The sequence below is a fragment of the Rhinolophus sinicus genome, chromosome 7, assembly GCF_057876585.1.
Source record: "Rhinolophus sinicus isolate RSI-liver-muscle chromosome 7, RSI-T2T, whole genome shotgun sequence".
Classification (NCBI taxonomy): domain Eukaryota; kingdom Metazoa; phylum Chordata; class Mammalia; order Chiroptera; family Rhinolophidae; genus Rhinolophus; species Rhinolophus sinicus.
In genome coordinates, this window is record NC_142507.1 from 24220913 (window position 1) to 24237557 (window position 16645).

At 39.2% G+C, this 16645-nt stretch overlaps 1 protein-coding gene across 1 annotated transcript in view; it reads left to right on the forward strand.

Annotated features, from left to right (window-relative positions):
• The window catches only part of OPRK1 (opioid receptor kappa 1), a 40372-nt gene that overhangs the window by 848 nt on the left and 22879 nt on the right, over positions 1-16645 (forward strand). Inside the window, exon 2 of the mRNA XM_074318774.2 lies at positions 110-414. Coding sequence (XP_074174875.1) covers positions 158-414 — 257 coding nt within the window. The 5' untranslated portion in view covers positions 110-157. The remainder of the gene's footprint in view (positions 1-109; positions 415-16645) is intronic.

Below are 16645 nucleotides of genomic sequence, written 5' to 3' on the forward strand. Positions count from 1 at the left end.
GACATACGGTCAGCGTGGGCACCAGTGGGCCCTGGGATCTCAGCGCCGCGGGCCTCCGCGCGCGGGCAAAGTTTGCGTCTACGAATCCAGCCGGTTCTCGCTCTCGCAGCCCCTGCAGATCCCGCCTCACCTCGCCTCGAGCTGCAGCCGCCCGACCATGGAGTCCCCGGTTCAGATCTTCCGCGGGGAGCCGGACCCCACCTGTGCCCCGAGCACTTGCTTGTTCCCCAATGGCAGCGGCTGGTTCCCAAGCTGGGCGGAACCCGACAGCAACAGCAGTGCGGGCTCCGAGGACGCGCGGCTGGAACCAGCGCACATTTCCCCCGTCATCCCGGTCATCATCACGGCGGTCTACTCTGTGGTGTTCGTCGTGGGCTTGGTGGGCAACTCCCTGGTCATGTTCGTGATCATCCGGTGAGCGCAGGGTCCGGGCGCTACAGTGGCGGAAGCCAGGAGTGTGGGTCGGGGCTCGACACCAAGACCTGCGGAGAGGCGCCAGCCTGTTGGTGGGGGCTCTGTTCAGTCTCGGCAGGGTGGCCTCTTAGAAGTGAAGGATTTCCTGGGAGAGCGTTTGGTGGGGGACTGCGAGGTTCACTCAGGGCGAATCCGGGGCGGCCAGAGGCTCTTGAGCATGTAAGAGTTAGCCCCCCATCCCCACCACTCCTGAAAACTGTGCACCGAGTAAGTACTAGGGTGTGGAGCAAGGTCAATGTCTCATGGAAAGGAAACTAGTCCATTTGCCTGGACTTTTGTTTGATTGCCTGAGCCAGTTTGGAGCATTGTGTTTTGCCCTCTGCGAATAATGTTTAAGATGAAATTTAGGACAACCAAATGCATTGAAGATAATTTGGAATTTCCTGTGATTTAAAAGATTGGTGTTATGCATTATGAAGCAAAGCCCAATATACTATTTAGGGTTATTCGTATCCACACACGAGCCTTTTTAGTACTAAAATGTCATCCTATTCGTTTAGAATAATCAGTGACTTTTGTACATAAACCATCTCATATTTATCTTCTAAAGTACGGGTAGTGGAGGTTTTCAAAAATTGCTTTGCTTTCTATTTTTCACCTTGAGAAATTGAAAGTGTTGTTTTATTGTTCTTTTTTGGAATTACATTGAAGTCAACTTCCAATAATACCTAAATATCCAAATATCCACGTAGATGCTAATTTTCAGGTAAGTGAAATGATTCTTATTTTGGCCTCTTTCAACAAAGAAAAAAAAAGAAAAAAAATCCCAGCTTTGTTTTATATACCATTTGAGATGTATGTGTTTCATTATCTGGGGGACTTACTGCTCTGGAGATGTACCTTTTTGAGAGTGAATAAGAAGCTTACATTCCTTTGAGAAGTTGCTGTGAAATAAAGAAGGCAAATCACTCTGTTTAGGGATATTAAAAGGATGAAGAACTAATTTCTTTTTATTTTTTTAAATCCTGACTTTAGTTTTGAAACAGGCTATTTATTACGAACTTGAAGAACAATAACTACAGTGGCAGGAGTCTGATTCTTTTGGGAAATCAGTATCATAAAATTGCCGGGTGTTTTTTTTTTGGGGGAGGAGGGGCTTGGGAATGTCAGGTCTTTTATCCTCATCCAAGCTCCGGAACTAAATACCATCATTTAAACCTCCAAATACCCAATAAAGCTCATTTTACCTACAGTTAGTGTCTGTAGTTGGTACCCATGGTTTCCATAATTGCTTATTGCATTTTACAGGAATTCTGTCAATGATGAGTAAAGGCTATAGCATGGGGAAAATATTTGAAAAGCAAATTGTTTTTCCAACTCATTGGTAATTTCAGGCTGCCCTCTATTAGAGGGAAGATTATAGTAACCAAAAAGAAAGACAGCTGTATTCTATATTATAATTAAAATTTTTAGGAGATCTTTGGTACAGAGGCTGTTGTTTGTAATAAAACATTGTTACACAAAAAGAGGACACTGGGAAAAACCCAACTCTGTTCTTACTCATATCATATTTAAGTGCTTGAGTAAAACAGATACAGCTTATTGTCATTTGAGTGAGCGCCTGAATTTTTGAGTTTGAGACGAGCCTCTTAGCGGCTCTACAACTTTTTATATGATCTTGAAGACTAAAAGAATGAAGAATCCTAAAATATGTGCAAAGACCACTTTATGGGGAACATTAGATATGTCAAAAAGAAAAAAGAATCATCATGGATTAACTAGGAATTTCAATGGTAAATATAAATAAATATAAATATAAACACTATATATCTATATCTATCTATATCTATGTCTATCTATATATCTCTCTCTATATATCTATATCTACATCTATATCTACATCACAAAGATATCCAGGATTAAATTTGTTAGAAAGGGATAAAGTCAGCTAAAAAATACAAAAGAAGTTAGATAGTTCATATAACATCTTCCATCCTCCCACCCCAGTCTCAGCTACTTGGAGATTAAGTTTGGTAACAAATGAAAAGTGAAGAGTTATAGTATCATCCTGGAATGCCAACCTACTGAAATGATAGTTCATTTAAATCTATAAGAGGATTGAACAGTATTTAGAATTTGTTCAGAGTGATATACGGTCAAAGAATTGAAAAGTAAAACCTCAGTAGAAAAGTCGAGGTATGTAGGTTTAATTGGCTCAGGAGAAGAAAGGACTGAAGATTCGAGAGAGGCATCAAGAGGGCTGTGGGATGCTCATCAGATCTGAGAGCAGGACCCAAGTGTGGGATTCAGATGCAACTTTTATAATCGATGTTGAGGACTGAGCATCATTGCCTGAAAAGATGGGGGCTCATTTATTAGAAAAGTACCATTTCTATACATGCAGAAGGGTCCTGGTGTAGTTCAGTCATCTGGGAAATCATGCTGGAGATGGAATTTGGATGCTTAGATGGCAGGACAAGTGCAAGTCTAGGATGGCCAGCTCAGACCTGGGGAGCAAAGGTTGTGGAAAAAGCGTTGACTATTGTTTTAATCTGCCTTATAAGTAGCTTTTCCCACCTTGGGTACCTGGAAAGCTGCCCAGTATCTTCTGAATATATTTAAAGTTTCAAGGGTTTTCATCACTTAATGTGTACTGATTGCCATAATTCCCTAATATTAGGGCACATTAGCTTCTCACTGTGAAAATCTTAAAATTTATGCATTCCAGCCTCCCATCTCACCAGGCTTTTGGGTTTATGGTCTTGGGGTGAGAAGTTCTTACCTCAGCCTTTGATCCACCTCTTTGGGTTCTACCAACACCGTGGGTATGACACTCAATATCCTAACTCCATGCTCTCTTCACCTCCTCCTGCGCAAGTTACCTGCAATGAGTGCTGTGAGGCCTACCCATGCCTACACCAGACCTTGGTAGGCAGCCCCACCACTGACATCTTAAATATACATTCTTCTCTTATTTCAACTTCCCACATAGACAGCTGTCTTCTCCCTTAGCAAAAATAATTAAAGTTAATGAATTCTAATATATGCCAGGCTGGTAAAGCTACCATCTCATGTGAATTATTTTATTTAATCTTCATAGCCATAAGTATATTACCATGCCTATTTAACAGATGATGGAACTAAGGCAGAGAAAGATTAAATAAACGAATCAAGGTCTCACCTTACTAACTTGTGGGGCTAAAATGATCCCAGCAGCCTGGCCCCAGATCCTGTGCTTTGGTCCGTTTTCCTCTATACCACTTCTGCAAACATTTGGATACCATCTTACTTGGCAGTCCTTCCTTTTCTCCTAGACTAATTATTCTTTTCTTACCTAGTCTAGACTCTATGAGTCATAACTTCAGCCTCTCTTGACAATGTACTCAACTACCTTGCCTTCTTGTCCTTCTGCTACCGTCTTCCGCCAAACTTAATTCTGGATCAAGCCTATAACCTATATCGTTGTTTCTATATACAGCTAATAGAATGCTGTTGAATCAAACCAATTTTATCTTTGTCACGGCAACACTACTGACTTCAAGTGTATCTGACTCCAATTCTACCTAATTTTTCTGTGTCTCTCTCCAGAAAGAACCAATTCCTTTTCCCATTAAAAAAATAAATAAATAAATAAAAATCTAGTTTAATTGGTTGTAATTCTGAAGCCCTCTATCAGACCATATTCCCCTCATGGTCAGAGAATGGTCTTACCCAGTAGTTCACGGCCATACTAGTATCCAGCTGCTAGGAATGCTCCTCCTGTGTAGGTGCACTGGGAGCCATATTCTACTCATTCCCCTTCTATCTTGGTCAAAGAGTTTCCTTCATTCTATCCAAGGCAAATCCCTGTTCCTGTGTGTTGAATCTCATCACCGTCTGCTTCCCTGGTGTCTTTGCCATATCAGTTATCTCCTTTCTACTCTACCTATAATCTCTTCTTCTCCATTGCTTTTGTTCCTTTAAGCCCCTATACATAGTCAAGCATCTGTCATCTTACGAATAATCAATATCATGAACCTTCCATTTTTCTGAGTTCCCTTAGCTAATGCCCTTTCATCCTCCTACTTGACATAGTAAGCTTCTTGGAAGAATAATCTGTCTTCATTTCCTTGTTTTCCACCTGTTCCTCAGCCAAGTGTACTTGGGTTCCATCCCTGACACTCCTTTACCAAAGTTATAGCTCTCACGTTTCAGATGCTCATGTTAGGCTGGCTATCACTTCTATGGAGGTTTGGCATGCTTGACCAATCTTATGTCCCTCAATTTCTCAGACAGCATCCTATCCTTGACTTCCTTCCATATCCTCTGGGTTCCTCGTTAATCTCCATTACAGACTCCTCTGCCTCTGATGTTTCTTAAATGGTCATATTTGCCAGAGCCTTCTCAGCTCTCTTCAGTCCTCACTTTGTATACTCTCCATATTAGGATTCCACTAGAGAAGCAAATCCAGTCAGTGATGTATGTGTTAAGAGATTTATTGCAAGGAATTGGTTTGCATGATTGGCTAGGCAAGTCTGAAACCCATAGGGAAGGCATCAGAAAAGGCAAGTTGCCATCCCCAGGTGGAATTTTTGTCTTTCTCAGAGAAGTCTCAGCTTTGCTCTTAAGGCCTTTCAACTGATTGATCAAGCCCACCAGATTATCTAGGATAATATTCCTTGTGTAAAGTCACCTGGTTATAGACTTTAACAAATCTACAAAATACCTTCACAGCAGCACTTAGATAAGTATTTGACTGAATACTTAGGGACTGTAGCCTAGTCAAAATGACACAGCAAACTGACCATCACACTCTGAATGGGGAGTGTTAAAGTTTCCTGCAAGGAGTAACTTTATAAGGGACTTAGAATAAAAACAAAACAAAAACACAAAAATACTCTGGAAATGGTTCCATTTTCTGAACTCAAATTTCTTCTCCAAAGGCAATCAACCCACACAAGCCTGCTGGGCATGGAGGTTGTTCCTCATGAAGGTACCTGTTTTCTTGTTCATAAATAGGGGGCAGAGCATTTCTTCCTAAGCCATTAACAGAAGTTCTATGTTCCACTCTACTGAGACCATCTTAGGTTACATAGCATATACTGACTCACTGAGGTCACCCCTGACAAAATCTAGGCCTCCTGGTTGAACTTATACCATTCCAACTAAAACTGTGTGGCTGTAACCAAATTGGGGAAGAATGGGGTGTCCTAGTCAGAGTGTCACAGTGCCTGCCTCTTTTCCATCCTAGGTGTATTCTTCCTCCTCCTTGAAGTGTCATTGTAATTATTGCAGTTTATGTACACACATATTCCATATTCTCTCAAATGTCAACATAGCCTGCTTTAGATGATATCACCAAACTATACCTAGAGAGGCATTATAGAAAAGGTAGAGGTATATTGGTATAATCAACCATGTGGTGCTCCCTATCTAACCCAGTCTTACCTTAGACTTTGAGTAAAAACATGCTCTGATTTATCCTAATCCTTTCTTGGAATCAACATTAAACATTTCTTTTAAAGCAAGAATAGCAAAGATAACTTCAGAAGTTATTTTCAAGAGAATCTATCTTGCATTTCTCAAAGTAATTTTACCATTTGACAATCTCTTAAAAGAGAGAATTGGTTTTATTGCAACTGTTTATGTGGATTAACTGAATGGGATTATTTCCTTCCCTGTGGGACATGTGATTACAGATGAAGTCCAAATCCTTGTGAAACTTTCAGAGATCAGAGACTAAACAGCCCCCTACATACACACACACACCCAAAAAATAGGAAAACAAGAAGAAAGAAAATCAATTTGGTGATTGGGATAGAGCTTCTAAACGCTAACAGACTCCTGGCAAAACTGTAGACTTCAAAATCACTTCTTGATTATGTTGACTTTGTAAGACTTTACAGTTTTTCCTGGTGCCTGTCTTAGAGTTAGTTCCAGGAGGAACTTATTTCTTTCTGGGAAATGATAGCTTCTCTCCATTAATCATTCAGCTTCATCTTTTGGGCAGCAGTATCTTCTTTGAACTGCGCAGTTGGCACCTCCTCTCCAGATTTATTTGTGGGTACACTCAGTTATTGCCCCAGGAGGCTCTGTGCTCAGCTAAAAACCTAAAATTGTATGGCTGTGAGACAATTTTCTTTCTAAGATTTGATGTCCATGGTTTCAGTGGTGCAAGTAATACAGTCATAGAACTATATTAACAAAAGATGGTTTCAGATAATATTTGTTTATTCCTCAATGGAAAATCAGCCAATAGATTTTTTGTTTCTTTCTTTGAACAAGACGATGGCTTATGTCTTAGGAAAGATTTATGTAAGAAGAATAGATTTTAGGAGTAAGGATAATATTGTAAAAGGTGTGTGTGTGTGTGTGTGTGTGTGTGTGTGTGTGTTTATAGACACTTCTCTGCTGACTGAGTCAGAATTTAAATGAAAGACAAGAAAAACATAAAACATGATAAACTGAGAAATCCCAAAGTTATGGGTCTAAGAGTGGGCAAAGAAGCCATCAGATTAAGAATGGCTCCAGTTACGGTCATTTAAAGATTAGCTATAACAAGAGGAACAATTTTCTGAGCTCTAGTTGAGCTTATTAACTCATTATTAATTAATATAACTTCACAACAAAACTCTAAACTCTGTGCCTTACTATGTTGCTTTCCACCTAGTGAAGGGCTCACTTCCTCTGACAGAGGACAGAACAGGAGGGTAATCTTGTCTCCTCTCTGCCAGCATCTTGTAGCTTACGAAGTCAGTTTTCAGTATAAAAACAGAAAAATAATTTATGATATCTACATGGAGATCCAGATAGTGTACACTATGAAACAACATTTCAGTCATTTGAGATTTGTCGTTTTCCACTTCGTATCATTGGACATGATAAAAATTCACCCTGTGTACACAGGTGAATGTACCAGAACATTGTTCTAGGAGTCAGGGCCCTGACTGCAGACAAGATGAGCAATTACTGGGTCACTGGCTATTGCAGTGAAATAATTACTCCAACATTCTCCTTCTTCCCCTCTCCCGGCCATCGTCCTTCATGAGCAGCCTGCTGGAGGTGTGATGTGATGCATGCCCACTATTCTGCTGGGTAACTCGACCTGAGTGGTGACTGCAGTCTTGACAGTCATAGGATTCAGAAACATACTCCACTTCTCAGTTCCCTTCATAGCTTTTGTTCTTTGCATGGGAGAGTAATTCCGGGGAACTGAAGGGGCTTGATGCTATGGAAATATGATTCCTTTAGAATACTACATACACATTGAGGCAATTTCAAATCAGTTCATTGGAGAAACAATAACTGAATTTACCTTCTTTTTCTAAAACTAATAAGCTACTTCCCTTTAATAAAGAATCGTAGTTTCAATAGTAAATAGGACGTATCATAAATTGATTTCATTTAGGTGAACTGAAGGCATCTACAGGATTTAATGAAGCAAACTCACTGTTTTCAAATAAATTCTTCTGAGATTTCACATCAGTACAGCCATCATTATTCTTGATTGTTTTAAACATAAAAGCTAGAATGCTATGTGTCTGGAAACATGCCCAGGAAAATAAGTAAATCATGCTTGTGGGTAGCAGAGAAAAGAGTGCCAAAACTCATCCCTCACTATGCTAATCTTCCACTGTTGGTCAAAAAAAAAAATTATTTCTCAGGGGCTTTAGAAACTTTCTACTACTGAGTTTGGTGTTTGGGGGTCTTCAGACTCCTAGTGCAACTCCAGCATAGAAAGATAGGGGCTGGCTTTTTCTGGGTCAGGGATGTTTGATCACACTTTTTTTTTTTTAATCACCAGACCAAACATTTGTTCAGATGTATTCTATTGGCTGTTAGGTATTTAAAGGAGTCTTCAGGAAAATGGACACTAGGTGTTTTTTGTTTATTTGTTTGTTTGTTTTCATTATTTTGGAGCTGTAGTTTGAAAGCTGCTAAGAAGACTCAGATTTTACTTCCCATTTTCTCACTAATTTGTGGTTTTAGGCAAGTCACATACTTCCTCTTTATTCAGTTTCCTCACCTGAAAAATGGGTACTGCCTTTGTAAAACCATAAACACCATAATGCGCATGACAGCATTTCTCCATCAAGGAGTAGTGTGCTAATATTGTATATCAATATTCCCTTCTAGACTATGTCCTGTTTTCTCAGGTGAAAAGTTTTCTACATTCATGATACACACTTGACTGCCCTAATCAGACTGTTTTCCTTTTTTTTCTTTCCCTTTTTTTTGGGGGGGGATTTTTTTTTAAATGTATTGGGGTGACAATTGTTAGTAAAATTACATAGATTTCAGGTGTACAATTCTGTATTACATCATCTATAAATCCCATTGTGTGTTCACCACCCAGAGTCAGTTCTCCTTCCATCACCATATATTTGATCCCCCTTACCCTCATCTCCCACCCCCCACCCCCTTTACCCTCTGGTACCCACTAAACTATTGTCTCTGTCTATGAGTTTTTGTTTCTCCTTTGTTTGTCTTGTTCTTTTGTTGTTTTTGGTTTATATACAACATATCAGTGAAATCATATGGTTCTCTGCTTTTTCTGTCTGACTTATTTTGCTTAGCACTATAATCTCAAGATCCATCCATGTTGTCACAAATGTTATTATGTCATCTTTTCTTACCGCCGAATAGTATTCCATTGTGTATATATACCACAATTTCTTTATCCATTCACCTATCGAAGGACATTTTGGTTGTTTCCATGTCTTGGCCACCATAAACAAAACTGCTATGAACATTGGAGCACACGTGTCTTTATGTATAAATGTTTTCAGATTTTTGGGGTAGATACCCAGGAAAGGGATTGCTGGGTCATATGGTAATTCTAGTCTTAATTTTTTGAGGAACCTCCACACTGCCTTCCGTACAGCTGCACCAGTCTGCATTCCCACCAACAGTGTATGAGGGTTCCTTTTTCTCCACAGCCTCTCCAACACTTGTTATTATTTGTCTTGTTGATGATAGCCATTCTGACTGGGGTGAGGTGATATCTCATTGTGGTTTTGATTTGCATTTCCCTGATGATTAGTGTTGAGCATTTTTTCATATGTCTATTTGCCATTAGTATGTCCTCTTTGGAGAAATGTCTCTCCAGGTCCTCTGCCCATTTTTCAATTGGGTTGTTTGGTTTTTTGTTGTTGAGTTTCATGAATTCCTTGTATATTTCAGATATTAGCCCCTTATCGGAGGCACTGTTTGCAAAAATCTTCTCCCATTCAGTTGGTTGCCTCTTTATTTTGTCAATGGTTTCTTTTGCTGTGCAGAAGCTTTTAAGTTTCCTATAGTCCCATTCGTGTATTTTAGCTTTTACTTCCCTTGCCTTTGGAGTCAAATTCATAAAATGCTCTTTGAACCCAAAATCCATAAGTTTAGTACCTATGTTTTCTTCTATGCAGTTTATTGTGTCAGGTCTTATGCTTAAGTCTTTAATCCATTTTGAATTAACTTTGGTACATGGTGACAGATAGCAGTCCAGTTTCAGTCTTTTGCACGTGGGTATCCAATTCTGCCAGCACCATTTAATGAAGAGGCTGTCTTTCCTCCATTGTATGTTTTTAGCTTCTTTGTGGAACATTATCTGTCCATATTTATGTGGTTTTATTTCTGGGTTCTCAATTCTATTCCATTGGTCTATGTGTCTGTTTTTCTGCCAATACCATGCTGTTTGGATTACTGTAGCCCTGTAGTACAAGCTAAAATCAGGGAGTGTGATACCTCCAGTATTGTTCTTTTTTCTTAAGATTGCTTTGGCTATTTGGGGTCTTTTGTGGTTCCAAACAAATCTGATGATTTTTTGTTCTATTTCTTTTTAAAAATGCCATTGGGATTTTGATGGGGATTGCATTAAATCTGTATATTGCTTGGGGGTAATATGGCCATTCTAACTATGTTGATTTGTCCAATCCATGAGCACGGAATGTCTTTCCATCTCTTTGTGTCTTCTTCAATTTCTTTAAAAAATGTCTTATAGTTATCATCATATAGGTCCTTCACATTCTTGGTTAAGTTTATTCCTAGGTATTTTATTCTTTTTTTGCTGCAATTGCAAAAGGAATTGTTTTTTGTATGTCTTTTACTGAGATTTCATTGTTAGTACATAGGAATGCAATGGACTTTTGTACGTTGGTTTTGTAGCTGGCACCTTTACTGTATTTGCTGATTGTTTCTAACAGCTTTTTGGTGGTTGTTAGGGTTTTCTATATATAGCATCATGTCATCTGCAAAAGTGATAATTTAACTTCTTCATTCCCAATTTGAATGCCTTTTATTTCTTTCTCTTGCCTGATTGCTCTGGCAAGGACTTCCAACACTATGTTGAAAAGCAGAGGTGATAGGGGACAGGCCTGTCATGTTCCTGAACGTAGAGCCAGACCTTCCTGAACGTAGGCCTTCAGTTTTTCACCATTAATTATGAGATTAGCTGAGGGCTTGTCATATATGGCCTTTATAATGTTAAGGTATTTTCCTTCTATGCCTATTTTATTAAGGGTTTTAATCATAAATGGATGTTGTATCTTGTAAAATGCTTTTTCTGCAATAATTGATATAATCATATGATTTTTCTCTGTATTTTGTTTATGTGATGTATCAGATTGATGGATTTGTGGATGTTGAATCATCCTTGTGCCCCGGGGATGAACCCCACTTGGTCGTGATGAATAATCTTTTTAATGCATTGTTGTATTCTATTTGCTAGAATTTTGTTTAGGATTTTTGCGTCTGTATTCATCAGAGATATTGGTCTGTAGTTCTCTTTTTTTGTGTTGTCCTTACCAGGTCTTGGTGTCAGTGTAATGTTGGCCTCATAAAATGAGTTAGGGAGTACTGTCGCTCTTTCAATGTTTTGGAAGAGTTTGAGCAGGATTGGTATTAGATCCTCTTTGAACGTTTCGTTGAATTCACTAGTGAAGCCATCAGGTCCCGGACTTCTGCTTTTGGGAAGGTTTTGGATGACTGATTCAATTTCGTTACTGGTGATCGGTCTGTTTAGATTTTCCAGTTCTTCATGGTTCAGCCTTGGAAGGCTATATGTTTCTAAGAACTTTTCCATTTCTTCTAGGTTATTGAATTTGGTGGCCTACAGTCCTTCATAGTATTCTTAGATGATCCTTTGTATTTCTGTGGTGTCCGTGATAACTTCCCCTTTTTCATTTCTGATTTTGTTAATTAGTGTCTTCTCTCTTTTTATCTTAGTGAGTCTAGCCAAGGGTTTGTCAATTTTGTTAATCTTTTCAAAGAACCAACTCTTTGTCACATTAATTTTTTCTATTGTCTTGTTGTTCTCTATTTCATTTAGATCTGCTCTGATTTTTGTTATTTCCTTTCTTCTGCTGACCTTGGGTTTTACTTGTTCTTCTTTTTCTAGTTCTTTAACTTGTAACATGAGGTTATTTATTTGGGATTTTTCTTGTTTCTTGAGATAGGCCAGCAATGATAAAAATTTCCCTCTTAAAACTGCTTTCGCTCCATCCCAAAAATTTTGGTAGGATGTATTTGCATTGTCATTTGTTTCTAGGTATCTTTTGATCTCTCCTCTAATTTCTTCTTTGACCCAGTCATTCTTTAAAAGTATGCTGTTTATTCTCCATGTATTTGTGTTTTTTCCTGCTTTCTTTTTGCAGTTGATATCCAATTTCAAAACCTTGTGATCAGAGAATATGCTTGGTATGATTTCAATCTTCTTAAATTTGCTGAGGCTGATTTTATGTCCCAATATATGGTCTATCCTTGTGATTGTTCCATGTACACTAGAAAAGAATGTATAGTCTGATGTTTGAGGAAGATTGCTCTATATATGTCAATTATGTCCATTTCATCTAATGTGTCATTTAGGGCTGCTATTTCGTTATTTATTTTCTGTTTGGATGATCTGTCCGTAGCTGTAAATGATGTGTTTAAGTCCCCTAGTTTAATTGTGTTTTGGTCAGTTTTTCCCTTTAGTTCTGTTAGTACTTGCTTGGTATATTTCGGTGCTCCCTGATTGGGGGCTTAAATATTAATTACTGTTATGTCTTCTTGTTGTATAGTCCCCTTTACCATGTGACATGTCCATCTTTGTCTCTTGTTATCTTTTTCACCCTGAAGTCTCTTTCATCTGATATCATTATGGCTACACCTGATTATCTCTGGGTACCATTTGCTTGGAGTGTCAATTTCCACCCTTTCACTTTGAGTTATGCTTGTCCTTGTAACTAGATGTGTCTCTTGGAGACAGCATATGGTTGGTTTTCGTTTTTTGATCCAATCTGCTATTCTGTGCCTTTTTGTTGGTGAGTTCAGTCCATTTACATTTAGGGTGATTACTGATATGTGAGGATTTCCTGTCATTCTATTTTCAGTTTTCTGGTAAGGCTGTGTCTCCTTTGTTTCTTTGCCTTTTTGTTGTTGTCTGTTATTTCTGTGTGATGGTATCCTATGATGTTTCCCTCTGTTTCTTCTTTTATTACAGTATATATTTCAGTTCTGGATTGGTTCTTGTTTTTTTTTTTTTTTTTTTTTTTTTGAGTGGTTACCCTTAAGTTTATGTAAAAGAAAGTTTGATATTTAGAATATTCGATTTTTTTCAGCATGCTTACTTTCTCCATTCCCATATTCCGGTTCAGGCCTTTACTCTCCCCCTTTTTATGTTTTTGTTGCCTCAAATTGTCCGTGTTGATGGTGGTCGAATAGCCTCTTTTATTATTGCTTGTAGTGCAGGTCGTGTATTAGAAAATTCCCTCAGTTTCTCTATGTCTGGAAAGGTCTTTATTCCTCCTTCATATCTAAAGGATATTTTTGCTGGATATATTATTCTTGGCTCATAATTTCTCTTTCAATAGTTTGAATATTTGGTTCCACTCCCTCCTGGCTTATAGAGTTTCTGCTGAAAAATCTGGTGATAATCTAATGGGCTTTCCTTTGTAGGTTATCGTCTTCTTTTCCCTGGCTGCCTTGCGGATTCTTTCTTTGTCATTGATTTTTAGACAGCTTCAATACAATGTGCCTTGGAGAAGGCCTGTTGAGATTGAGGTAATAAGGTGTTCTATTTGCTTCTTGGATTCGAGGGTCCAGTTCTGTCCACAAATTTGGGAAGTTCTCATCGACAATTTGTTTGAATATATTCTCTGTTCCCTTCTCTCTTTCTTCTCCTTCTGGTATGCCCTTTATTCTTATATTGCTCTTTCTGATGGAGTCAGAAAGTTCTTGTAGAGTTCTTTCATTTCTTTTAAGTCTCAAGTCTCTTTCTTCTTCTATCTGTGTCATTTCCAGGTTTCTATCTTCGATGCCACTGATTCTTTCCTCCATCTGGTCTACTGTACTACCTAAGCTGTTTATTTCATTCTTAATTTCTTCTATTGAGTTCTTAATCTCCAGAAATTCTATTTGGTTCTTTTTTTAAAATTTCAATCTCTTTCGTAAAATGCTCATGTAGTTCTTTGATTGTGTTTCTGAGTTCATTAAACTGCCTTTCTGTCTTTTCTTGCATCTCATTGAGTTTTTTCAAAAATGCAATCTTGAATTCTCTGTCATTTAAGTCACATATTTCCATATCTTTAAGTACCTTTTCTGGAGACTTTTCACTTTCTTTCTGAGCTGTCTTGTTGTCTTGGTTATTCATTGCAATTACTGATTTATTATTTCTCTCCCTAAACATCTACAGGAGTGACTTCTGCAACAGGTTGATAGGAAGAGGTCTTTATTTTGTTTTCCAGTACTTGTTGGTAGAATGTTTTATTTTCTGTCCGATGTATCCTTTCTTTTTTCTCTCTCATACGGTAGTGCTATGTTTTCTCAGCACTATTCCAGCTCTCACACAATGGCGGGATTCCCTGGGAGATGGGCTTTTCCTCTGTTAATAGTTCACCTGGATCACAGAGCGCAGTATCTGTGTGGGTATGTGGAGAACTTTTGAAGTTCCAAAGCTCTTCCTGCACCAGATTTAGAGCCCATATGTTTCAGCAGTTCTGTTTACTCCTGCAGGGATCCGCCCAGATAGGTGGGGTCAGTGGCGGGGTGAGTTGTGATAGGTGGCCCAGAGCAATGGCAGCGACCACCACCACAGCTGGTCCTTCCTCCACAGCTCCGTCCCCTTTGCCGGAACTATTTGGGCTGCGAATCTGTGTCTGCGGTCCACAGTCCTCAGAACAGGAATTATTCTGTTCTTTTGATCTGACTCTGCTACTGTTCTGCTTCTAGCACTGGGCAGATGGGGGCAGGGCGAGCTCTGAGAGGGTAAGGAGGGGGCGGCTAGTGTCAGTGCCTAAGGCTTCCGTTCTCTGCTCAGCAGTGAGGGCTTAAACCACCATTTTTAGCTATCTTCCCTCAGTCTTTTCTCCGAGGTCTCTGCTGTGAGCGTTAGGTTCAGCTGTGTTATATGCTGCCCCCTCAGCCTTGTGGGCCATAAACAGAGCCCTACAATCCGAATTCTTCCGTCTCCCATAGCTGCGGTAGTTCTCGGATGCAGCGAACTCGGAGCACTGAGCTAGGTCTGTGTCCTGTGCCCGCGCAGCTCCGTCTCTGTACTTCTCCCTTCCTTCCTCCCCTGCTCTCGTGATTCGCCCACCTTTAGGTGAATTCAGTAGTGGGCCTCTTCATCTTGCCTGTCTGCTGTGCAGCGAGTCCTTTGTGGAGATATTGTTGTTCGATTAGTTGTAAATTCCGGGGGAGCTTTACAGAGCCTCACCTCACACCACCATTTTGATCCAGACTGTTTTTCGATCTTTAACTGCTGAAAGTGGCAGAATCACACTATTTCTCTGAAAAAATTTCTGACTCCTTAACAAGCTTTGGAATGACAGTTCTGAATTCCTTTACTTGTTAGATATTAACTCTGAGAATCCCTGATAATAATCTTCAAAAAAAATTGAGGCATTGATATCTTATGAGATTGAAGTACAGGTTATTAGGACTGTAATAGATAATTAACAACAGTAACAATTATAATAACAATAAGAAGAAAAGCAATGATGACAATGAAGGCTGACATTTACTGAACAATCAAGTACCAGGTTCTGTGCTAAGTAATTTGAGGCATTGTCTCATTTAATCATCATGACAACTTTGCTAGACAATACAAAGTTCCTAAAACACTGTCTGTCACATAATTGTTCCTCAGTAAATGCTTGAAATGGTTTTTCCTCCTGGTGTTCAAGGTCTTCTGTGGCCTGACACTTCTTTGCCCATCCTAACCAGCCTCCCATTACACCCCCTCCCGCATGACCTTGAGCCTTTAAAAAGACTCTAGCCATCAAATCTCTCTATCCAAATTCTTCTCAAAGCTCAAGATACTGTACGTGTTTTTTTCTTCAAGATCTCTTCATTACACATGGATCTTTCTCTTCTGTCTATTCCTCTAGTTCACATTATAATTTTGACTGAGTTAGTTTAAAAGATCCTAGGAGTAGGGTCTGTATATTGAATTTATTTTTCAGTTATCCTTCATGTCCAAGGATATTGCTGTGTATGGAGTGTGCATTTAAAAATGTGTTGAAATAATGAAACAATGAAGACAGGGGAGAGAGCATGAACATAACTGGAGAAAGAAAAGAGGCTATGTGTATGTCAACATGGGGGACAATTGCAGGTAAGAGCCAAAAATAACTGAGACCAATAAAACTGAAAACGTGTTTATATTTAAAGTTATATGGTGGTTAGCCATCAAGATTATGGATTTATCATGCTGTCATAAAGCTAAAAAGGAGCTTCTGATTAACAAATCATCGTTTACATTTTTATAAAGACCCAGTTGGGCAATTAACCTCAATAGCAAGCCATGCTAATAATCCAAGATTGTTCTACCTGAATGTTGTCTGAGCATAGCAGGCACATCATGGAAAGGACAAGAAGCCCTGACACTACTGTAGCACAAGGTCAATATTCCTTCCACTTATGCCTCATTTCTTGTGTGGCAAGTGTCACACTATCCCAGAAACTGTGCCTGGTGACCTTGGTTCCTGATAGCTCAGCAGATAACTTTGTTCCCCTTGCCATCACACAAATGTGTATGGCTGCCAACTTAGAAGCCAGCCTTTAATTCTCTGTAAAGAGAAATACAGTAGGAGGGTCTTGAGTTAAGGTGTCATGGGAAGCATTTTTAACTCCTGGAGACACACTCTACCATGTTGCCCAGGGATGACCTTCCTCACTGCTGGCACTGTCTATTCCCTAGCTGACCCCTCTTTCTGGCCTGTTCCATGCATCTCTGCTGGTACACCATACTGTTGTTTCCAGGTTTGTAACATTGTCAAGTTTAGTGAGG